Below are 25,809 nucleotides of genomic sequence, written 5' to 3' on the forward strand. Positions count from 1 at the left end.
GCAAACTCTATTAGATTTGAACACAGCTAAAACACCCCAAAGTAGCTAATAAAATAAACCAGTCAGAGGGAAAGAATCCACATTTTTAATTAAATGGTGTTTCATACAAATGGAGATGACTCTGCAATTCCATAGCACTATGGAAAAAAAGCAGCCAAAGGGGCTTGTAGGCCTGAGGTTTGCAATGTGTTTTTTTCAAAAGCAGAGACTTTATCTTAGAATTTACAAGCTTTTTGATATGGGCTTAGTTCCTTGCCCAGGTGTCTCTGTTTATGCTTTTTAATACAGGATAAATTGAATACTACTACTGTCGCCTAGTATGTAACTGGTGTGTACCAGTTATTCTAATATTAACATTACATTTTGCACATCCTCTCTCAAAGGAACAGGCCTTCACTTACTTGAAAGGATGAAGACTGGATCCTTTGTGTCTCAGTTTGCTCTTATGTTTTGAATGGTAACTGGAAAATAAAAACAGCATTGCTGGTGAACAACAGCAAGACAGCTGCCCCTTTTCTCATCACATTATCAGACTGGATTTGAAGATTTAATCCAGTGTCACTTCTCCCTTCAATTTATTAGTGTATGTGATGAATAAAGGCAACCTTGCTCAACTGGATCAGGCACTTCCCAGCGTCCCTGAGTCTCTGTTTCCTCAGGTTCTTTGTCCACAGTGACACTTGGTGTGCTAACACTGCATTGCAATGTATATTCATGTCAAGCTACAATTTACTATTATTTTATTTTTATCTGGTTGTTTCCCTGCATGAGGCAGATAGAATAGATTTGTAATTAAATTACATTTCTGCAATGGAGTATTTTCTAACTTGTTCTAATAATGACAAGTTTATACTATTCTCCTGTCATTTTCCTTCTGAACTCAAAAATTTCAATACTAGCTTGTACTTTGTAGGACTGGGAGGGGGTGTCCTCCATTATTACTAGCTCCAAGTTGCAGGAAAATTTGAACTAGATAGATTGAACTGTCCCAGCAAGAGCAGTGTCTAATATATTCAGAGATATGCTGAGTTTAAGCAGACATACAGATTCTCACTAAGTTACTACTGCTTTGCCTCTCCAGAAACTCTTACAGTATTTTGCAGAAATTTCCTTTCTGTGGAATTACCAAAGTTAAAAGAAAAGCCTCAGTCACTGGCAATATTTTCTTATTTATAAAATTACTACATACACAAATCAGCAAACACAAATTTAGTTTAATAAATGTTGTTTTCTAAACAGTAGATCTGAATTCAATTAGTTGCCAGATTAAAATCTCCTTATAAACAAATATTTTAAATTCTTAAAACTTTTGGGAGCTTTCATAAGTTTAATCAGTATAACAAGTTAACAAAGTAAGATTATTTAAGAACTATCTTCTTCAGTAAATTCTTTCATCTTGCACAGATGCTGGGTATCAACTAATTCTAAATGTTAAAGCAATTGCAATGCAAACACTTGACCATATATAACTCAGATGATTAATTTCTTTGATTTCAGTGGGATTAGTAATCTCAATAATGCTATGTACAAATATAAGTGTACCCTCTATCAGCGTGAAAATAAACATTTTTTTACATTTTCTATAAAACATTCACCAAAAATAATTTCATCTTTACAGTACATATTAGGTAAATTCAGTTTATGTAAACTCAGTTAATCAGTTTTGAAAGCAGTGGATATAAACTTTCTGTCTGTTTACCATCTAGAATGATACATCTCAAGCAGTTTTTGACATGGGCCCCTATAACCCAAGAAATTTATGATCTCCATATTTTAGTGGATATGCTGCTGACACTATGTTGCAGGATCCCTGCAGGTGACATCCACACTCCACAACAATTATAAACATCGTATCTGTAGAGTATGTTGCACCTCCGAGATTTTAAACATTACGTTCGAAAAGGCATTCTGTGCCACCAGTAAGATAAATAAGTTTTATCTACATCCTCTCACAGGTGCCTAAGCTGCAGCTTAAGCATGGCTGCCTTGGAGTTTTGACTCCATTCAGACATAGCTTGCTTTTTTATGGTGATACTCATATATTCTGCCACTGTGGCTGCAGTACTCGCAGTGATACCTGGCTCTCAGCAGCCTCAGAGCCAGCTCCATCATCATCACCATGAGCAGGGGAAAGTGCTCCTGGGTCTCTTTCTGAACAGCTTTTTTCAGGGGCAAATTCTGTTTGGGTTATCTTTTGATTTTGGAAGATTTTCTGTTGTGCTTATTTGAAGAGCTCGACTGTCCAGTTAAACTCCTGCCTGGCAGACAGTGGGCCTTGTACTTGTGCAGCAGCCTAACTTCCCCTGAATGTGTTTACAGGAGTACAGTCAGCAAGCAACCTCTGAACAAAACAGATCCTGATCTCTCCTGTGAGGACATAAATCAGTTACAGTTGCACACTACAAATAATTATTTGGAAGTACACAAAAAAATACCTTAGCTTGTTACAATCACACTCTTCAGGTCGCTTCTTCTTTAGATGACCTCTCACCTCCCTCAGGTTTTTTATTTTATTTTGCAAAGTTTCAATCTAAAAAAAAAAAAAAAAGGGGGCACAAAGACAGCATAAAAAAAAAAAAAACAGCATGATTTAGTGCTATTCTAACTTTCTCAAACTCATTCTACTGTCACCAAGACCTTCCTCTACAGTACCTTCTGTGGCTCTCACCACTAACAAATATTTTCAAATTATCTAGCTTTCCGGAAGGAAACTATAGTAGGAGGAAGCTGGTTCCATTTGCCTGCTCTGATTCCTGACTCTGAAAGTGGAATGCAGTGCTGCGCGGGGGATAGGAAGACACTCCTACATCCACTGTGATTTCGCCTCTTGTGCTCTACAGCAATTTGCAAGGGGAGAAGGGCTGCTTGAAGGAAAACAAAGTCATTATCTTTCATCGTGTTCTGACACTGGGAAGGGGATGGGGCAGGAGTGATCTGAAATCCCCTCTTCAGAGGTTTTGAAAAAGCAAAGCAGCAAGGTTCTGTCACTTTGCATAGCAGGCTTTAGCAGTGTCTGGACACATGGGATAGCAATCAGCAGTTAATTGTGCCACCCATGAGGTTTATTTTTAACTGCCTTTTTTTCACTAAATGAAACTCCCGCTTTTGCTCAGTCTGGCTTACATACAGCATGGCCCATTTCCACTCAGATATTGCAGGCCTCTACACAGAAGAAAAATTAATCTAATATGAACAACAGTCTCTGCAGAACTACCATTAGCCATCAGTGACCATAGGTGTAGTAGAAGCTCGTGACTGTCGAAGCAGAGACAGGACAGTGTTCAAGGAAAATGGACAAAGAATCCAGCCCTGTGACCCTAAATCAGGAACACAACTGGACAGAAATGTGTTGTCATTTCCTTTGACACTCCATATTTGCTATATTTTTGAAAAAAAAAAAAACAAATTAAAGGACCATGGTAATATTAAAATTGCCCTTTTTTAATCTTAGCAGACTAGTAAGTTTTCAAGTATCTGCCCTGTGTGCCAATGTTTACAATAAAAGGGGACCAGGAAGTTCTTACATAGAACTTCACTGTGAATTCAATGTAATTTGATAAGAGATTACAGGACATCCATCCTTTATGCTTCTCTTTGGCATTTGTTCCATCCTTACCTGGTCCTTAGATCCTCTTTCATACACAATAGACCTTCTTTCATACACAATATGCATGAAAGGTTTGAGCTAATATTATTGAATATTAGTGGCAAAAATGTCTAATAGTTTTACTGGCAAATTTTATAGAGCAAATTACCTCCAGGTTCTCCATATACACAATCCTATGAAAAAATTCAATTCCAAAGTGCAAGGTTAAGAAAAGCAGTAGCAAGTGAAAGAAATTAATTCTGGAAGCACCAAAACTAATGAAGCTCACTTTTTCTTGGGCCTTTATATTTGATACTGAAGAACTGTGTTTTGAGAGATTCTCCACTGGGGAACAGGAGTACTAGGATGTTAAAAAGATACAGATTTTTTTTTTTTTTTTCCCAGGGTGGGGTTAGCTTTAAGTCTTGTCTCATAAGGCATATGACATTTCTCAGCTGTGCTTTCAGTTGCAGTTCTCTCCTCCACTCAGCATCTTGTCTTCATAAACTTGTAATAATTTAATTATTTCTGAAATGTCTATTCTGAAATCAGCCAGCAAATTCAGAAGGTTTCACAGAGGGACAAAGACACCCAGAGGCAGACACAGATAGTCAGCATGATTTATCAGCCCACAATGCTAAAAACACACACTGAAAACATCACTGACCTCATGGTCAATATGAAGTTTATGGTCCTTCCAAGCTTGCAGTGACCTGTACAGATCTGTGTCACACTGAACAGTATTGTTCTCCAGGATATAGCACCTTGGCATGGAAAAGTAAGCAGTGTTTATTACTGTGAATACACACACACACACAGAGAGCAATGTAAACAGCTGCTCTTAATAACACAGCTCCAGTACAAATGAGACCGTGGATTGAAAATGACATGCAGAATTCAAAAAATAATGTTCATTCAAGAAAATACAATTGTGCTCTGAACCAGGAAGGAAGTCTGGGTTTGAGTTGCCATGGAAATTTTTAAGTAGAAAAATTCAATGAGAGTATTTCTATCAAGCAGAACCTGTTGACTCATTTCTCTATGTAAATCGTGCTACACAGAATTCTTGCTTATTCATTAGACTTTCTGCATAAATAATCATTACTAAGTAGCAAGCATTGAAAGCATAACTCAGAAGCAATTTCCTGATGCATAATTGAGTGATGCAGGGGTAGGAGCAAGGATAAAATACTTCCTTAAAAGATGTATTACTACACCATAAAGAAAGTAGAAGAAACAAAAAAAAACAAACCAGAAGCAAGGAAGTTTTATAATTTTCTACAAAAGTGATAAAATCTTTCAAGGAAATCTCATTCAGTTTGAAAGCAAAAGATCCTCTGACAATATAAAATCTTTATGTTTCACTAACTTCTAGTGAAATCCAGTTTTTAAAATTATTTGATAAAGAAGAAAGCAAAAATCGCCACTTGACAGATTTAACTGGAAAGTTTATTAGGGGTTGAATACCATGCAGCTATTTCTGAATGCTTGTTTAAATTAAAGTTGAATACTTGCAGTGATTCTTTATTTTCTTTAAACCACCTCATGTATGTTGTCCCATTGCCTTCTTTTCTGCTAGGGAAGGCTCATGAATTATGTACAGTCTTCCTGACAGTTCCTTGTACAAATCTGGGATTCACTCACTAAGGCAGCAAAAGTAAATTCAATTTTTCTCCAGAAGAAAAAAAAAAACAAACAGTGATTTAAGGGTCCTGAACATTCATGAGAGACAGAGTAAGAGAGCACAATTCTCTGATGCCTACATTTCCTATTGGTGAGTTTCTAATTCACTTCTGTGAACAGAGCTCAAATGGAAAACACAGATATCAACAGCAGCTACCTGGCTCCTGCATGCTTACATGAGCTAGTCATTAAACAATATAAAGCATGTAATCAATAATGATTGGTGGATTTTCTGATAACTCGCAAATGGAAATGGTGACTAAATGAATTAAAGTACAGCTGAAGAGACATAATCAGTCCCTAGATTCACCACCAAGGAAATTATTTTTAGCTGTTAGAGTGGTCAGACAATTGCCTTCCCTCTCTCAGTATGTTCCATTTCCCAATGTTCCCGGTCCATCCAACTTCATTCATAATACAGATTTCCCTTTCCTAGCGCTGTTTACAGAAAACTCTGTACAAAGCAACCACTGACACAAAACCAGTTCATGCTCCAGTCAGGGCCTTTGGTCTCCAGCCAGGCCAGGTTACCCCATTGCACACTGATTTCCAGGAGTAAGGCCTCTCCTGGTTTCATGTAGGTTTAACACCACTGTTGCCAACAGTTTTGCTTGTTCTCACTGGAAACATATGCACTGATGATGGCTACTGTCTCCACCCAATGCAGAAGACAAAAGCATTGCTGCAGCTCTTCAGGAGCTTCACGCCCTTCTGCACTGACAAAAGTAAAACAAAACTGAAGACTCTTGTACACATGGGAGTAAGAATTTTAGTGGAGCTAGATGGGGTATCCAAAAGGGACACAACATGCTTAGCACACTTCAATCCACACATTTATGAAAAAAGCAGTCACTTAAGGAGCAAAAGCTTTTAAAGACCTACCATGTGCACTTACCTGTGAGTCACTTTGATCAGATTAGGGGCTGTGTACTCTTTAATGCTACCAGTGCCACTATATTCCCCCATGTCTCTATCTTCCTCCTCGTGGAAAACAGCTCTCTGCACCTTGTGCCACTTGGTGATGTTCCTTGGTAAGATGGGCTGGTATCCATCCTCTAAAGGCAGGTGATAGGCAGCTCCATCCAGCTCAACAGATACAGACCGGATAGAGCGATTCCGGGCATAGTTTGGTTTGAATTCTGCATGGAAAAAGTGGAAGACCAGCAGAAACAGCATGTTACAATTTGCTCTTCTTTGTGTCTCTTGGAAGGAAAAACCCCAGCCCATACTATGCTGTTTGGAATTAACTGGGTGACAGTGTTTGTTGCAGTTGTCCTCTGAGCTGCTGCTTCCTTCACTTTGGCATGGATGGAAGTATGGATAGGTGGACGGATACCTCAGAGTATGAGAGGGCAGGTACAAGGCAAAAGAATGGCAAAGGGGAAAAAAAATAGTCTATTCCAGCACCAGTGAGAACAAATAGCTCGTTCAAATGGATGCTTGCTCTTCCTCCACAATCACCAGATGGCAGTCCCACCTTAAGTGTGACAGTCATGACAGCCATGCCACCAGTCACCCTCAGGGTCCAGTTCTCTGTGCTTTTCTGCTGTCCACCATACAATTCCTCCCTGCTAGGATTCCTGCAACACATTCTTGAAGTTGTCCCAGTATTCCCAGTGCTCAGCCTGAGCCTTTTCCCAGGTCTATTCTTCAAGGCTAGGGCTAGATACTTGATTTTTTTGTTTTTTGGTTTTTTTTTTTTGGGTTTTTTTTTTTTTTTTTTTGGGGGGGAAGGGATTAATACTTGAATCTTTATTTTTATCCAAATGCAATTCTTTTCTTTGCAATTCTTTCCCGGATGTGCAGCCCAGACAGCCAGCTTCTCTGTGAAGCACCACCCTCCAGTGCTATGTACTCCCACAAACTTTGCTTCTGCATTTGCAGCTCAAAAGCAAAATGAAATATTTTTTATGAAATGCCACTGTGCAGTATGAGATTCTCATTGCTCTTTTCCCTAATACTATTTTCCAAAGTTCTCTGTTCCAACTCAAATCCCCAGAACTCCTCTTCTGTTTGGTCTGGAATGGCAAAAAGAGAACATAGTTATGAAATCTAAATTTCTATTTATACTTCCCTCCTGTATGATGGGGTCCATCTCTGACTGTATTTCCTGCCCACCACTATTGACTGCTAAGAGTCAGTCATTAGGCACAATCATCTCATTCTTTGAGGGAAAAAAGCACAACCTTGGTACCACAGACTCTCTTGTGCTCCCTGCCCTAAGGAAGCCCAAGGCTTTACTCTGTATATGAGGCTTGGAGTTACCACAGACATTACTAGAAACAACTGAATCCCTTGGATCCTTTGGTCAATTCTCTCATTTAAAGAGACTGAAACACACAGCACACTTCATGAGATGGGACTTCCCTCTGCAATCTAATAAAGGCAAAATTCAACCAATGTGCCAAATTAAAGACCAATCCTTGCAATCCCAAACTCCACAGAAAGGTCAGCTTCTTCAATGGGATAATCTCTCCAGCAAAATAAGCAGGGGGAAAAGAAAATATGGAACTGGACAAAATTGACAAAAAAGTACCTTAACTGTCACGCTCTGGCATTAATGCAGAATGACTTTTTTCAATAAGCCTTACATTAATTTCAGATAGACTTCACCATCTCAAAAGTAGTTTTGCAGTCTGTGGGAAGCAGAATAAACATCTCCTCCCACCTGGAAATGGGCCAAGCACAATATTTTTGTCAGTGCCACACACAGAAAGCAGAATACCAGCTGGATTGTCTGGCTTTGCACATTTTCCATGTGTAGCTCAAAATTTACTACTGATATTAAGCCAGGTGAGTCACAGCTGAAGGGATAAAAAAAGCCACAAAAGACTAGCTCTATTTCAGGCACCAATTCAGGAAATGCTTGAATAAATAAGACAGAAACTCCCATCTTTTCCAAGGTAGGAAGAAGTTCTAAAAAGCTACACCCTACCAATGAGATTTAAAATATAAACTCCCATTTCTTTAATCATTCCTTCATTTTACCTTGTTCAGCTCAGCCAACTAACAATTAATATTCCTTCCAAGTCTAATATACCAATCTAGAAGGCTGAACCTCAGTAGATAGCCCCAGAGAACCATCAACTACATGTCCCTGAACAGCTAGGAGCCAGGTTACTCTTCCCTTTGCAGCCAAACTAACACAGCCTTAGCACTAACTAATTGGTGTGGAGTGAGGCACCTCATAAAGGACTGCTTCTATTGCTTTATCCTAACATGCTACCCACAGTGCTGACTCAGTGCTGTGATTGATATCAAATTCTGAAGTGGTTAAAATATTTGATAAGATCAATATTCATTTGAACTGTGCGCTCCCATCTGCTAAGTGGACTGCAGGCATAAATACTAATGTTTAATTACTTATTAGTCAATCCTCCCCCAGGTTTTACTTTCCAATCTATTTACCTCTGTACACAGCCTACAAACAGTCAATCCAGGGATGTTAAATATTTGGCCAAAAATATCTATGCTCCCTTCTTCAGGTTACTGAAGTCTGGCTTTGGTAAGCTCTATGAATCTGATGCCTCTCTTCCTCAGCCACTACAGAAACCACCTGTCTTAGAGATGGTATTGCTAAGAAGTTGCAACCTCAAAATTGAGTTGCAAAATGGAGTCCAGAGGAGTTTAAGCCAAGAAAGCCAACTGCTTTCAGAGCCCCAGTCATCCAGATGGTATCGCAGGACTTGACCAGCATGTTTGTCTTCACTGGAACCTGAAAGGAACAACATTTTCCACTAATGTCTATGTATTTTGCATTTGGTAGACAAAAGAGCTTTTTTTTTTATAACACAAAGTAAAACTGTGTGCTGTAAAGACATTAAAAAAAAATAATCTCTAGTGTTTAGAAATGGATTAAGTTTAGAGGTACTTTCTTATATTCCATTCTCACAACTGCCATTAAAAATCATACTTTAAATGCATTATCTGTAAAGTAATGGACTTTTTAATAAAAAATAATGTTATTAAAAATGTCATTTTGATCCAGCATTGATACCACCTCAAAAGTAAGAGTGTCAAGGAAATTTTAATAAAAATGCACTAGCCTCTTTGTAGACACTTCTGTTTCTTTACTGTTCGGTGTGGCCTATCATAATTTTCCTACATGCAGCTTAAGAATTCCTTTAATCACACACACTCACTCATCACAGGAAGAAGAGCTCAAATCCACAAGAAGAAAAATATAATAGGCCACACCACAGCCAAAGATTTTGAGACCTCATTATTTACTTTAAACTTTCCACCTACTGCAAAGCTGTATTTGATCTTTCTTATAAAAATTAAGAGTATACTAAAGAAATAAAGAGGACAAAAATGCAAACATTCCAGACACCTAAACCCAGACATACCAAATATTCATGTTTATGTGTTTCTGCCACTTAAGTGCTTTGCAGTCAAGTAATGTATTTTGACATTGTCCAAATGGCACATATATGACACAGCCCTATTGTGAAACTGATTTTACTCAATTTAGAAAACAACATTGCCTGCTAAATGCACTGGTGCACCTGAAAATGCATTCTAAACCATGCCTACATCAGAAAGTAATTATTTTACCAAAATGTCTGGTGCTCCAGCCTCTGTACCAGCAATTTTGTCTGGTCTTTTACACCATCTGTTCTCACTATATGTAACTGGTTTCAATCTTTCTGAAAGACCAATTCTTATACCCTATTAGGGTTTGCAACTTGCTTGATGCACCCTAGATGCAGGGCATCCATTCTGCTTTTTTGCAAATGACTACAGATTGGAATCCAATAAAATGACCTTTTGCAAATCTATCTCTGTTGTGCACAATAGAAATGAGTGATCAGGGCATTTCTTTCAAAACTTTGCTACTGCTTGAAACTACTGCATTAATATGGACGTGACCCTTAGAATAGAAACTTCTATTTTGTTTGGCAGTTGTTCAAACTAATGAATAGCATTTACTGGTATTCAAGCAGGGCTGCAGTATAATCTCATGCACTCATCAAATTCTGAGTAGAAGACCCCAGAGGTGCCCTAACAATTATGCAACCCAGCACAGACCACACTTTATCCCAAGTCTCACAGAACAAGTCTTAAAAACCCAAATACTCATCATGAGTATCCAGGCCACTCTCTTAACTAACCATAGTCCAGTGAGACAGCTTTCCACATATGTTGTTTTGAAAAACCTTGGTATGTCACCTTGACTTGTACTGCTTTGGACTCACTTGCATTTGCTGTGTGATTTATTAGATAAGTGCATGTAGAAGAATAGCCAACACAAATGAAAAGGTGTCTGTCAATAGGTCCAAGCTAACCTTTTCCCTGTATAGCACACCCTGGATGTGGGAAGATGGATGGAGCATCTGTGGAGGCAAATACTTTACTTTAAACACAAGCAAGGTAATGTGATTGTCAAAATCCTGTTATATGTTGCTGAAGTTTATACCTTAAAGTTCAGTGAAGCTAATGAGCTGAAGGGTGTAGTATAAACTCTGTCTCATCTGAGCAGAACACAGAGGAAAAAAGCACCATTCTCATCCTTCTGTAAGAGGGAGCAAGTTTCACTTTTTTCTATCTTAACTTCCTATGTACATAAACTAAAGGTAATTATACACTTAACCACCTCCTTTGAATGTTGTGAAAATTAGTTAATGTTTAGAAAGCAACAATGTGAAGCACTTAAGTATTAAGTATTATCAGATACCATTATGTTGCCCACATTTTGTTTTCCTGTCCTCATTTAGTGCCTTCCATCTACTGCTATTGACTCCCCATGATTTAACTTCCTTCTGTGACTTTAAAAAAAGTAGTTAAATAAGTACAAATTCTAGTGTTTTTTACAGATTGTCGGCTGTAGCACATATTTAAATATCAAGTATAGTTGATGGAACCAGTAATTTTTTTTAAGAATTTGCTTAGTAATTACTAATCAGCTTGCAAGGCAAATATAATGGGAGAAAATAAATTTAAACTCTGTGTTTCAGGTTTGTGCCATTATATAAAAAGACTACTCTGCTAAATAAGTAAGGCTCAGTATTTTTGGCGTAAGATGAAAGAAACATTACAAGTAACTAATAATTCCGTGTTGCCATTTACCTCTAATCTATAATTAAACTACATACTTCAAATATACATGTTAGTCTGACTAAGGTTTAACAGGGTCAGTAAAATGGGCCTTCTGGTAAAGCAATAATCTGTGCCAAGGAAACCAGTAATAGTCATCCCCTTTGGCTGTTATATCTGATTAAAAGTCAGACTTGTCTCTGCTGACTGAGCAGAAGAAAAGGATGTTAGAATCAAGCAGCTTCAATAACAAAGTACACACATCCTTATTGAAAATAAATTACTGAAGTAACAGCTGCAAGCATTGCAGGAGCTACTGAAAATTGAAGTATTTGCTGTATAACATTGTTCATGTTCCACAGCCTATGTAACTGTGTGCAATTTGCCTTTTTTGCACTGGCACTGCATTCCCCAGAATGAAACATTCTTTCTACGGCCAGGTATTCTTAACTCCGATTGTCCAGTATGAGACATGCTGTTTCACAGTTGAGATACACAGGAAATTTGCTAACACAATTCAATGCCTATGATTGTCAAGACAATTATGTGAGTTAGCAAACAACAGCTTTCTAAGACAGAGACAGAAGATGCAGTGGGTTTGCTTACTTTTCTTGGAGAAAAGTTTCTTTCTTTGTCTGATGTGGCTCAGCTTATATTCATTATCTTCACAATTGCAGTCTTCGCTATTCCTGTTGTAATACTTGAGCAAAATATTGGAGGTGCCTTTGCCATTGCTTGCAGCTGCCAAGTCTGCCATTCTCTTGCACTTGTGCAGCTTGAGTTTTCCACTAGCATCTTCCACACACTGCCATTTCTGGAAGAAAAAATTGGTTATTAAAAATCTGTCCTAACTATGGTCTGTCTTATGACCAGCTGCAGTTATTTTATCAGATATTCCTTGTAGTAAAATGGGGCTCACCTATCACCTATTATCCTACCAGATTTTTGCAATCTTCCATTTTCAGACAAAACAGCAACTCTTCAGAACACCATTGCATTTGTTTCTGAGTTTGCCTCTTGGAGGTAGAACAATTGAAATTTCTTTTAAAAATCAATACTACAGCTAAAAACATGAAGGTGGTAAGTGACAACTTTCAGAAGCATAACTGCGGCATAAACCAAGAACATTCAAGCCATATCCTAATCCTGAGAGTCTCATTATAACTCCCAGCATAGTAGGACCAAAACCTTCCAGCTTTATGGAAGTCCTCCAGATAGACTCATATACTGACTTGGTTGGAAGGGGCCTTAAAGACCATCTTGCTCTACGCCCCCCCCGCCATATGCAAGGGGACACCTTTCACTAGATCAGGTTGTTCAGAGCTCCATCCAGCCTGTCTGTTCAACTCCTCCGGTGTTGAAGTGTTTTCCAGGATTGCTCTACAAAAGCACCTGTTTCTCTTCAATGGCCTTTCAAAGGGTCAGATCAGCTGTAGAAGTCCTCAGCTGTATGAGTTTATGGCCATCTTGAGTGGTTTTAAAAGCTTTTTCCCTTCAACACACTTGGGCTTGACTTGTAAGGGTGAGCTGCACTGGATGTCTGAAGTGAGAAACCCCTCCCTCTCACACTCAAACTAGAGAAAATACTGTTCCCTATCTCCAATTCACTCACTCAACTCCTGAAGTAACTTGCTCACAGTTCCTCCGCACTGCTGTCAGGGCTGTACCAAGGGCAAGGGAATCTAGCTGCCTTCAACCTGGCACAGAAGTTCTACCCACTTCTCAGGTACATCACAAAATTATTTCACTTACTCCTTAATTTATCAACACTTTGCTAGCTACAGAGGCTTAGAGACACATAAAAAACCCCTTACAGTAGCAGTTGCTACTGCTTTAAAAAAAGTTTCTCAGAAACACTCAGCTTCTTGTTGAGTCTTGAAGAAGTGTTCCTCTTCTTCCCTATTACAAAATCCTGCAAGTCAGTTCTTCCAGGACTCACTGGAATATTGAGGATTTTCCAAATAAAAGAACAGAAGCAAAACCAGCAGCATGGTCTGGGCAAGATGATATTTTACAGCAGCCTACAGCTCTATAAGGGAGACTCAGCCACTTCAGTTTGCACAGCAAGGTGTACAAAGCCTGGGACAACAAAGCATATATTTTCTGTTGACATTCAGTCCATTGTTTGCAGGACAGCAAAGTAAGAAAACAAGATCACTGTGCTTTTATTATCAGACTTCAATAGGAGTCAAAAGTGAAGTGGCCAGTTACAAAACATTTACCTTTCACTGTGGCAGAACCTCTCATTTAAAATGATCCTTTTTATGGTGTGCCCACTGATATCCTCAGACACCTGGATGCCAAATCTCCTGAGCTGTATCTGTGTTCAGCCTTGCTCTGATGCAGATAAATCCAGCTTAATTTACAGCACAATGAATCAGGAAACCAAGGAGAGACACTGACAGTAAGATCTTTGCATGACTATGTTCATCTGTAAAGCAGTACATATTTACCTAGATTCAATAACAAATTAATATCTGAAGAACAAATTCCTCTCTTACTTTTATAAATGCCTAACACTGATTGATGTACATACAGACTGAGGTTTCAACTAAAAGTTATTTTACGAGAATAAACAATGCTTTCTTTCACAACTAAAAGAGATTGGAAAATGTTTGTTGCTGTTTCCCACTTAATCTGAATATTATTTTTGAAAAATATATTTTCAAAATACAAACTACATTTTCTGCTCAGTAGAGCTCTATGCTCTAGGTACATTTTAATACATGAAAAATGAAGTTTCAACAGAGGGAAAGTTCAGTGTCATGATGAGAATTACTGCAAGTACTCTGATGTGTGGCCAAAAAATATTTTTTCTCTATATCTTTCATGTCTTGTCAAGAGATTGATGCTCAATTTCCCCCTACAGGTGAACTAGAAAAAATCCTTTAGTTTTTGGTACAGCTGTATGCTACAGTGAAAACATATCAAAGACTTCACTGAAGGGCACTTTGTATGCATTAACAGGCCCTACTGCTGAATGAATGCAGTGCAGATCTACCTAAATTACATTAGAAGCAAACACTGAATACATGGCTGGGGGTGGGGGCAGGGTATGGTGTGAGGGTAGGAGAGCAGGGGAAGGAAAGTCTCAAGCCTTTACTTTTTTCCCCAAAACAGATATCAGCATCTGTATGAATATGTTTGGGATTCGACAGCTTATCCTTGCTCTGCTTGTAGGTCCAAAAGCAAATTCGCTAGGCTGATATCATGGCTCTATCAGGTGCAGTCATTTCTACTTAGGGGAAGAGGGTAGGAATTGCAAGAAAAATGTGAAAACCTCTCTTAACCATTAGGAAGCTTTAAATGCTGCTAATTGTGGCATTTGAAATTGCTTTCTAGTGCACAGCAGACCATCTGCTCTGTGGAGAAGGACCTGGGGAGTCCTGGTGGACGATAAGTTGTCCATGAGTCAGCAGTGTGTCCTGGGGGCCAAGAGTGCCAACAGTGTCCTGGAGTGTGTTGCCAGTTCCCTGAGCTGGTCCTGCCTCTCTGCTCAGCCCTAGTGAGGCACATCTGGAGTGCTGTGTCCAGTTTTGGGCTCTCCCCTGGAGAGATTCCAGAAATATCTGGACACAGTCCTGTGCTGTGTGCTCTAGAATGACCCTGCCTGAGCAGGGAGGTTGGAAGAGATGACCCATGTGGTCCTTTCCAACCATTATGCAATTCTATGATCATGCATATACCTGTGGAAAACTCTGAAAGTAATGAAAATATTTTTTAAGAGATAATCACTTAATCAATTAAATCGCTATATGAATAACTTCAGAGTACCCCAGAGATACTTTGGCTCACCGGTAGACATGATAACTATCAAACAGCAAAACATAATTATTTATAAATAGTGGATTAATGCAACTGTCAAGAAAACTAAAAGCCCTTAGTTCACCACCTACCTGCCCCAAACTTTTCAGGTATTTTCTTTATTAGGGCAAATGATATGTTCTTAAATCAAGACCTCTAGCTTGTAACACCTCAAAAGCATGAAGTCCTGAAAGAGAGGGCAATTTAACACCAACCAAAACTCAGTGGAAAACCCAGACTGCTCCACAATCTTTATCCCAGCTCATATCAAAATTCCAAGTGAAGAACCTGTCTTTCCTCCTGCAAAGCATGGCAGAACAGCTACTCAAACCATCACAGAAATAGCTTTTGCAATATATCCTGAAGTGTATCAAGCTCACATTGTGCAAAACTTTCCAGTTACCTCCTTTTAATGTCAAAGCTGTTCCAGCTGGAGACTTCCCACCATCCTCAGGCCAAATTAGTTGCTGTACTCATGCTTTCTGTCACGAACTGTGCTATGCTTGTTCTGATGCTTCTGCTTCATCCCCTATCCACAAATCCCATTGCACAGCTCATGCTACCCAGCTATTTGCTTGCAAAGCAGAAAGTCTGGGCTTTATTAGTTTAACAGACAAGTTGTTAGCAGTGAACAGCAATCTTGTTCAAATGCACACTGCAGAGGAAGAAAAAAATCAAACTACACTTTGAAATATGTTCTCTCCAGCCTAAACTATCTGCTATGCGTATCCAATACTAAATTAAGACTACAATATCTATGAAACATGAATCTTAATGGCAACAGATGCAAACTGAACAGATGCCTTGCTCCCTTCCAGTAACACTATTTACCTTGAACATGCAAATTACTCATTAGCAGAAAAAGACATATTGTATTTTTCTGTGTGTTAAAAACCTATTATTTTCTTCACAGCCCTTTATCACCATGAAGTGGGTTTTGCATTATTGTGCATTATTATCTTCTTACCATTACAGCAATCACAGATTCAAAGTCACTATCTGAAGCCCCAATCAGAAATAAATAGCCATGACTTTCCCTGTAGGATTTTTTCCTACAATTCACTCATTTCCTTCAGTGAATGTCTCTCAATTGACACTTCTTTCTTTGAGGTTAAAATAGCCAATTATGTAAGTCTTGCTAGGAAATATTCCATTGAAACAGGTCTCTTTCAGAGCTAAGCCCTAATTCATCATTCTGTGTCTCTCAGCAGCTGGTTTTGTATTTTTTGGTGTGGGGTTTTTTTTTGTTTTGTTTTTGTTTGTTTGGGTTTTTTTGTTATGCCAAAGAGATTCCATCTTATTTTACAGAAAAGTTAAAAGTGAATCAGTTTGATCACTGAGCTGCCAGCAAAGCTCCCTAACAGTTCTAGGAATCCAAGTTTCTATAGCACAATAAATTCTTCTGTCTTTGCCAACAACATGAGAAACACACATCAGTAATACCACTCTTTATGCAGTTGCTTTCTGAACCAAGTGTTGGGTTCAGATGGTGAACATTAGATGGTGAGCTCCATTAGATTGTGAGCTACAGACAAACTGCTTTAATGGCTAAAAATAGAGTAACTTCCAGTCCAATTGATTAATGAGTAGTCAGGATACACTTTTTTTCCTTTTATGAACGATAGAGTTACAGTTTATTTACCTCTTCTCTGCTGTGATTTGCTCCTTGTGTTACTTTCCTTAGGGCTAATGAGGACAAAGTAACAAAATCCAGGGAGCCACACAGAAGACTTTACTCTACAACAAGTTCTGTTGTTTTTGCTGGCAGCTTCTCCTATCGTTCAGATGGTACTAGGTTCAGGGAACAGACAACTCGAATTGACCATTGTTTGCTTCATACACATTACTACTTCTCTATTCTAGCTGACTTTAAAAAATCAGTTCATATCTTCTTCACAACATCTTTCCAATTCATGCAGTCAGACCTCTCTCTTCTCAGCTACTTTCTATTTGATTATGCCCAGTTCCTTAGTTCTTCCCAAGAGGTATTACTTCCTTAACATTTTAACATTTTTGCTGGGTTCACCTCTTCCTCCGGTACCTTATTCCTACTCATCCACTGGCAAAGGATTGTTTGGTTTCCTCTACTTCATGGTATCAGTATATAAATGAAGACCACTGCCTGGCTTTCATTCCAATGTGACATAATTTCATTACACTGACTCATGATTTTTAGAGATTTGGGCCACTGAACTCTCAATTTCAGTTGTCACACACTACATACCACTCAAACTTTCAAATTATTAGATAGATGAACGATTTATTGACAGAATATTTTGAGGGCTTTTTAATGCCACAAACTGCAGCCTACATGAGGCAGGTGGGACAATGACAAATGAAGAATCAGGTATTCAGCTAATTTTAAGATTACAATTATATAATTAATTCACTATTAATATAATAATTGGGTCATGGTATCAAATGGTTCCAGCTGCTGCATTAGGGATTGCACAATCTAAGAAGTCAGTGCAGCCTTAGCAGAAATTACATTAGTTGTGAAGGAAAAAACAGCAGCACCAAAACGGGAATTACTTTGTTTGAGGTTCCAAACAGAACTTCTCAGACTGAAGCCAGTTTCCTGACCTCCAGTAGTCTTTTAACTAAAGTACACCACTACCCATATCAGGATATTTGTAAAAGCTGGGGTTTTTATTAAATTTTAGTGTCAATTTCAGCTAGCTACATACAAAAGCCAATACTGTAATGACAAGAAGTTAATAAATCTCTTACCTAGAAATGCTAATTTCTTGAGTTTGTGAAGCAACAAGCAAAAAAAAATCCAGTAAGTAAAATAGCCTCTGAAAATCGTTACAATTTATTTCTAGTTCAAGAACGAAAACACTTTTGTTAATTACAGTTCCTCATAAGGAATGCAATCCTCAGATAATAGCCTTAACACATCATCATTATTTTAATTGTCATTGTTTGTTGCCTCCTAATTTTATTGGTTCCAGGGCTGATAAATTTTTTAATGTATGAAGTTATCAGCAAGTCATTTGTTGCTGTAATCACAGATTAAGAATTTGATCCTGAAAGTTGATCATGTGCAACTTGTTCTGAAATTCAGGAACTCCAAAGATCTGCTGAAAGTGCTATTGAAGTTATCTGCACTCTAGCTGGCTTGATATATGTCACCAAGAGAACTTAAATTCTTTCATAACCTCAGTATATCTCTTCTAGCAACAAAAGTGCCAATAAACCACAAAAGATGGGAAGAAAATTTTGGATCTGTCTAATTTTTAAAAAGATTCCTTCCAAAACCTGACACTGCTTCCTAGGTCTGGTTGATACAACCTCAAGCTACAGTGGCCTCAGAAAAAGGAGAAAATATAAACAATTTTTTTTCTATTTCTCCTCCCTTGGCACTAAGCAATGGCTAATAATGCTTGTGGTAGAATCAGGAATATGATGTAGTGCCTTTTCTGAACTCACAAAGAAGGCACACACTGATCAGAATAGTTTTCATCACTGGTATGCCAAGTTATGTGAGAGAACTTGGGGGCAGCAAGCAAGTAAAGCATGTGCTTTTATTTATGGTATCGTCAGACCAGTTACAAAAGAGAATAGCCCTTCATGATCCTGGTATAGTACAAAGCGATTGGAGGGAAGACTCTATGTCAAACCTTTCATCTGCAGAACACTTGAAAGAAACAAAGTGCAAACATTTGCATTTTGAATGTTCTGTGAAAACTGTCGTATAAAATGATACTTCTAATGCTATTTAAAGGCAATTTCTACTTGTATCAGATTTGCATGTAAATATACCTTTGAAAATAAAACGTATTTGAAAAGGAAATAATGTGAAATCAGGCAACTATTTCTCTTCAGGAGTTAGCAGTATTATTGTATACTATGCCAGATCCTGCTAAAGAAAAGATATTTTAATTTTGGGAATTCGTACATGTACAGCATAGATTCCCTATAGCAATCAGCACTGCTGCGGGTATTGCATGTTTATCAAATGTGCACAAAACTGGCAACTCACTTAAAGGGAGATTTTGTGAAGCTCTTGTTATGATACTGTGGTGTTACTGGGAATACTCTACAGAGCAATGCTGGTATCATAACTGGCTTCCACAAAAGCACATTAATGCAGGTGACTAGATAAAAATGGGTCAGCTTCCACTCACCAGCCAGCTTTGGATGAAAGACCAAATTACACTAAAAAGGAAAAAAAAAATGTGTGGAAGCCATTAGGTACTAGAATAATTTTTTTTTTCTTTTTTATTTCATGTGGGAAGAGCTCATCTCCTTTAAATCCCTGAATATAAATGCTGAGCTGCTCTTTCATCTGATTCTACAGTCACCCTTTGTTGGATGCAAATAACTAACACACACCAAACCCTAATAACTGAAAAACAAAACATGGCAACACACAGATTCCCATTGCTCTCAGAAGAATTTACATATATTAGCAATGCAAAAAAATTTCCACTTAGTGGGCTATGAAACAAGGTTTTAGACACTATGAATAGCTTCTTCTCCATGATCTTGGTACTCTCTTATGAAAACAAATACAGGTTAATGAGGGTGAAAAATTTGCAAAAATCACTTTGTGGCAATAGACCTGTATTCACAAATCTGCATGCTCACAAGGCAGAATTTCAAATTCTCCACCTTATATTCAAAGCTTTATTTCCCTCTCCTTTCTTTACGTCTCCTTTAAACTCTGCCCTTGTCTTTTGTCCTTCACTCCCCTCCTGTGTCTTTGCTTTCCATCTGTGCTTCTTGTCTCCTGCTCACACTTTACATTCCCTGACAAATTCAGATTTCCCCGTGCATGAAATAGCAGGTCCCCAAAACTTGATTAAGTCAAAAGAAAGAGCCCCAATGACTTCAGCAAGCTTGCAACTAATTCTGACCCAGACAGGTATTTATCTTTGCATCAGGATACAAAAATTCACTTTTCATACTGAACACTCCAAGTACTGTTAAATAGAGTGTCCTGCAGGATCAGAAGACATCTGCTAAATAACCATTGCATCTGCATAACATCAACTCCCCAAGGCAGTGGTATGTTATTAGCTTGGGCTCATTCTACTTACTGTGCAGAACTATGAACAGCACAACACCCATTTGTCATTTGAGAAAGTTAGTCTTCCTTCACTCTGAAGAGATTTTGGGTGCACCTGTATCCTCAAATAAGCACATTCATCTCCCAGTATTCCTATTGTCTAGACAGACTACTAGGACATAGTCTCTAGAGTAGGGGTTAGAAGGATTGAGATTCCCTTGAGAGCCCTTCATAGATTTTAATTGACTTGATTGTTTGGCAATTTTTCCTGATGTCCAACATAAATTTCTTTTTTTGCTCAATTTCATCCTATCACTTCCTATTATGCCTAACCAAACTGCTCAAAACAATTCTTCTCCTCTCTGTCTCCTGACAATAAGGATATAGCACAAGCATCTCTTATTAGCACATCTATAATGGAGAATTTATTGGTAATTTTGACTATGGATTTGACATTTTATACTTCTCTTGAAGAGAAAATAGTGATGGGAAAAAAAAAATGTTATGTTTCCCCATCCTACTTACTGGATAATGTTGTAGTAGAAAAAAAAAACCACCTTATTCTTCCAGCTCTTCAAATAACATTGCAAATTCATAAAACAGTGGCTTGCTCCCATTCAGCTAAAATCTCAGCTCAAGACTTCTTACGACAATAAGCTACTGCATATAGTATTCCTTTAAGTTTAGTATTTTTACAAAGAATAGAACATTATAATTGCTCTGTGTACTCAATCTGACATAGAAACCATAGGAGGAAAAGAACACATGGACAATTTTTATACATATAAATTGGATCCAAACACCTAAGGAACAATGGACTCATTTCACAGGTGCATTGAACTACATGATCAGTAGAGCCAGAAGTATGGAGTCTGGCCTTTGACAGTAAATAAATTAACTGCAGCCTAAGTAGCCCATTACTGACTATAGCTTGGTAAGTAATTTATATCATGTCTGGAAGAACAGTTATATTCCACAGACTAACTTACCCTGACAGCCCTCTGGGCTGCCAGAATATGAGGTAATGCCAGTGTGATACACAGACATATTAGCATGTGGACCCATTTACCTTCACCCCTTTGTTCACAGAATGTGTTACAGTCCTTGGAAAGGGGTTCTCTGTCCCACACCTGCATGAGAGAGCTATGACACAGAGACAACTTTGCCAAGAGCGTTGAATACTCTGGAGATAGCCATGCTTTGCTTTTGCACTGCCCTGATAAACTCACAAAATCCTCTCCTGTGCATGTCAAGACCATGTATTGATACTACCCTAATTTTTTCCCATTAATTTCTTCTATGTCACTTGTATGTAAAGTGAACATACTGTCACATCTGCCCAAAACAGTTATGCAACAAGGGAAATGACAGTCAATGAGCTTTATGCCCACATACACACAGCTTGCCTCCAGTCATAACCACATGCGTGCTTTCCCAGTGTGTTTTTGTTAAGAGGAGGGATATATATACTGAGTAAACAGAATTTTAGCTTTCCATTACTATATGTAATTACTAGTAACTAATTACAAGTAACAACAACAAAATGAATTAAAGAATTTGAAGCAAAGCAAGCTATATATATTTAAAAAGGCCAATCAGTTATGTATATTGTAGCTTCTCATCACTAATGAATCCCAAACCACATCCTCTTTGAGAAATAAAACATTGAAAGAGCCTAGGCAGTTTTCTTAGTGGTAGTCAGGAATCAATACAGAACACTTGAATCAGCAATTTCTTGACTGACAGTCAATCTCAAAAATGCTGTAATAAAGATTTGAGCAAAGGTTACAGAACCAGCCATTTGATTTATATGCTGGCATTGATGATGAGGTGAAGAACATTGACACATTGAAGGTGTCGAGCTTAGCCCAATTACAACTGCTTTCTTGCAGTCTGGGGTAACAATACCCTACCTGGCCAAGCTGTTCACAGGCTGTTTGATACTCAGCTCGCTGACAGAGGTCTTTCACACGCTGATATTTGGGTAGAAAGTTTTCTTCTTGGGCATCTACCTTCTCGCTCTCCCTTTTATGCAGCAATTTACTGGAAAAGAAAAAGAAATTATTCTTACATTAATATTAACTCCAACACACAAATACAATTAGCTGAAAAGACTTAGACAAGTAGTTATTTTCCGAGTCCATATCACCTCTGGTAGCCAAAACTTAACAGTCCAGCAGAAACTAATAACACACAAGTTATTCATATCCTGCTCTCAGGGAGCACACAAAAACATATAAAATCAAGACACTGTGTTACATGCCTGAGTGACAGGTAGTGACAACTGTCAATATAGAGAGACCACATCACATTCTACAGTGCTGTACTTTGCAAACCCCTCATGCCCTCATTTATGTACTAAGGCAGAGGTGCAGAGGGAATGACCAGCAGATGAAGATGCAGAGAGGAAGGGTTGTTCATAATCCTGTGATACAAGCAGGAGGGTAGGGGACAGTAGCTGAGAGCAAATTGGGATGCCTTCCCATCTCTCAATGCAAGTAAATTCCCCTTCCCCCACCACAAGAGCATATTTATGCAGGCTGTAGGCAGAGGCCATCCATTCCCTCCAATCACACAATCACTGCCATTAGGCATACTGCAGCCGTGTCCCTGCTGGCACAGCTAACTGACTTTAGACTGCAGCAGAGTGCTGCTTTGGCTTTAGCTATTCAATATCTTTCTATTTAAAAAGACTAGGCTTTGTGATTAACACTTTCCTTACCCTCTTTCCACAAGGAATGAGTCTCTCCATACCTTCACCTTTTTCTTTAAATGAAACCTAGGAGGAAACAAGGAGGATAGGAAGACACAATTTCCACAAAACCAGTAAACAAGTTATGCCCCAGTTTTCTCTCCCACCCCTAATTCCAACAAGAAACATGCCATGTAACTGCACAAGAGGACATCCAGCTCTATGAAGCAGAAACTTATTGCTCTCCACTGAAAACCACAGGACATATTTCTCTCACAGGAACTAAATCCACAACAGGTTTACACAGGACAATTTCTTCAACTTAAATGTGTTGAAGGCACATGAGATTAACTGAATTTTCCTTGTTCACAAAGGATCACAAATTAAATCAGGATTTCCTGACTCAAATTTGGGCTCTTACTATGCATCTATCCAATAAGTATCCTATTCTAAAGCAGCTGCTCCAGTCCCCCTTTCCCTCCACCCAGCTATGTGTAAAGCAAATAGTTATCCTTCCCTTTTTCTGCTGATTTTCTCTTGCAAGCATTCTCCAGCAAGTCTAATTCTCTTCCTCAGTCTTTTTCCAATGAAAATACTGACGGAAAAACTTAAATAAAAACTGCAGTTTTTAGTGCTAGCCTGTCTTTATATTATAGTCTGATACACAACCATCGCCTTCAATTATTTTACTATTTATTCAATATGAAATGCTTTGCTACAAATGATGCCATGAAGACATTTAAATCTAAAACCTAAATAGCTAAAGACCTTCATGTGTAGCCTTCTCACTTCTACATAGACTACATTTAGTATATACAGATGCCATGCATGCCATACATCTAGAATATGAACACACCAAAATGAAAATAAATAACTGAAGTGAGTTGTATATGCCAAATAGTCTTCAGACTTTCCCGTGAATGATGTACTCAGCTAGATGGTGATTTTATTATATTTTCCTTTAAAATTTCTGCATGCGGTTGAACACTTGTTCAGTCTCTTGTACAAACACATGCATGTTTTCATGCAACATTTTAATTTCTTACCTATTTACCGGTCTCTCAGAATCCAGCAGCTTTAGAATGGATTTACCATCCATATCAGACGGAATATCCAATCCAGCAATATCTAGAATTGTAGGTGCGAGATCAATATTTAACACAATGTGAGGATTCCTGGAAAAAACATAGGACAAATAGGTTTAAGGTCTATACAATAATACCAAGCAACTCCAGTTCCCACAGAGTTCAAGGACCTGAAAAGGCTTATTTTGTGACACCTGGAAATAAAAGAGGACACAATCTGATTCTTTTCCATTAAGGGAATTAACCTATAATATATAGATAAGTTGCATAACCTCAAGGAGACTAATACAAATGTTTAAAACTTTATTACAGAGCATTTTTGAGAAAGCAAAGTAGTTAATAAGGTAAAGTTAATTTTTGCACAAGACAGTTTAAAAACTGTTGGAAAAATGTGTTTGAGTGTCTTACAGAATCAAAATGCCTGCCAAATATGTTGATGACTTTCTTAAAAGTAAATTTGGCAGGTTTCAAAACCTGGTACAGAAATGAGGACTTCAGTTCCTATCACAGTAGGCATGTTCTAAAGAGAGTGTGAGAAATACATAGCTAGGCACTAGTAATAACTAAAAGTGACTGTTAATTTACAGTGCGAGACAGAAAAAGGAAAAGGATGAAGAAAAAAGCAGCACAGGGGGAACAGTTATGAAGAAAAAAAGTGAGAAAATAACAGCTTGAACTACATGCTAACACTACATGCTACAGCACTAAGCATGTAGAATCACTGTGTTATGATGTGCAGGCACAAAGAAAGGATGGGACCAGATGGGCTGAAATAAATACTAGTGCTGAATTCCAGCTCAAAACACAGGATAGAAAAAAGCTGTTAAAGTCACAATATTTACTGAGATACTATTTTAAAATTACTACATCTTTGAAAGAGTAAGTAAACAGGGCACTGACAAGAGCATAGGTGATGAATTACCTTTGTGTACCTGATTTGATTTTAATGACTAATAATTATTATATAGCAAATTTGGTAACTGAAATGAGAGGTTAGTAATGACTTGCTATGGTGATTGCTATTAAAATTTCCCTTGTACCAAAAGGGAGTCATAACAATTATTCTGCAGGAAAAACATATGGTTCACAAAAAAACACGGATGTCTGAAGTTCTACTGTTTAAAGAAAACCAGGCTGAGAGGGAAGATCAATTTATTATCTGATATATTCCCTCTCCAGGGTGTTTTATCCTGTTCTTCCTATTTGCTCTACTGTAACAGGCTCTGTTCTGTTAAGACCCTGTCAAGGCTGATTCTTTCAATTCTAACAGAAACATGTCTTCATCTTCAGAAGCCTTTTAAAAATAAAATTCAGTGGGAAGGCTTCAGAACTTTTATGGATATAAAAGTTTTATGGTGTAAAGATCCTAGAACTACAGTAGACACAATGTGGCTGGTCTCTAGCCTTATATGTTGCAAACATACTAGCTCAGTCACTTGGGCCATGTTAGCATTGACTCTCCAGGAAGGTCAAAAACTGCAGTCAAAGAGAGCAGTTTTTCAGAGGGCTATTGCAGCTCATTTGAAATTCTGGGCTGCTGCAGACAAAAGTCGTTCAGTGCTGAGGTAATATGTTTAGTCCAAAGTGAGGAATCCCTCCCTGCTCTTTAGAGAATATTGGTTGTTTTCACATGCAAAACTGCTGAAAATAAATCAGAACCACCATGCAAAATCTACAGAATTTAACATTTTTCTGGTTTCAGATAACGTGGATCAATGAATTTAACCAGCATTTGAAATAAGAGGTCTTCAATAACTATTTGCTATCATATTAAATACTAGATCCATTCCTCTGTGGCAAAGAAAAAAATTGTGTGTGGAAGATTGTGTGTGTTAATTATGCTAAGTCATGCACACTGATATAAATATTAGGCAGCAATTTATGGCACTCTGTCCAAAATCACTACCTA

The 25,809-nt window shown here is 38.1% G+C and overlaps 1 protein-coding gene across 3 annotated transcripts in view; it reads right to left on the reverse strand.

Annotated features, from left to right (window-relative positions):
- Positions 1-25,809, reverse strand: part of SULF2 (sulfatase 2) — an 88,156-nt gene that overhangs the window by 5,744 nt on the left and 56,603 nt on the right. For all 3 annotated transcript variants that reach the window (XM_021539237.2, XM_021539236.3, XM_021539235.2), the window contains exons 8-15: positions 23,862-23,990; positions 22,846-22,902; positions 22,037-22,166; positions 11,912-12,119; positions 6,165-6,408; positions 4,254-4,350; positions 2,436-2,530; positions 402-461 (exon numbers count right to left, since the gene is read on the reverse strand). In XM_021539237.2, the coding sequence (XP_021394912.1) occupies positions 402-461; positions 2,436-2,530; positions 4,254-4,350; positions 6,165-6,408; positions 11,912-12,119; positions 22,037-22,166; positions 22,846-22,902; positions 23,862-23,990 (1,020 nt within the window). The remainder of the gene's footprint in view (positions 1-401; positions 462-2,435; positions 2,531-4,253; positions 4,351-6,164; positions 6,409-11,911; positions 12,120-22,036; positions 22,167-22,845; positions 22,903-23,861; positions 23,991-25,809) is intronic.

Source organism: Lonchura striata, chromosome 17 (genome assembly GCF_046129695.1).
Source record: "Lonchura striata isolate bLonStr1 chromosome 17, bLonStr1.mat, whole genome shotgun sequence".
NCBI classification, from domain to species: Eukaryota; Metazoa; Chordata; class Aves; order Passeriformes; family Estrildidae; genus Lonchura; species Lonchura striata.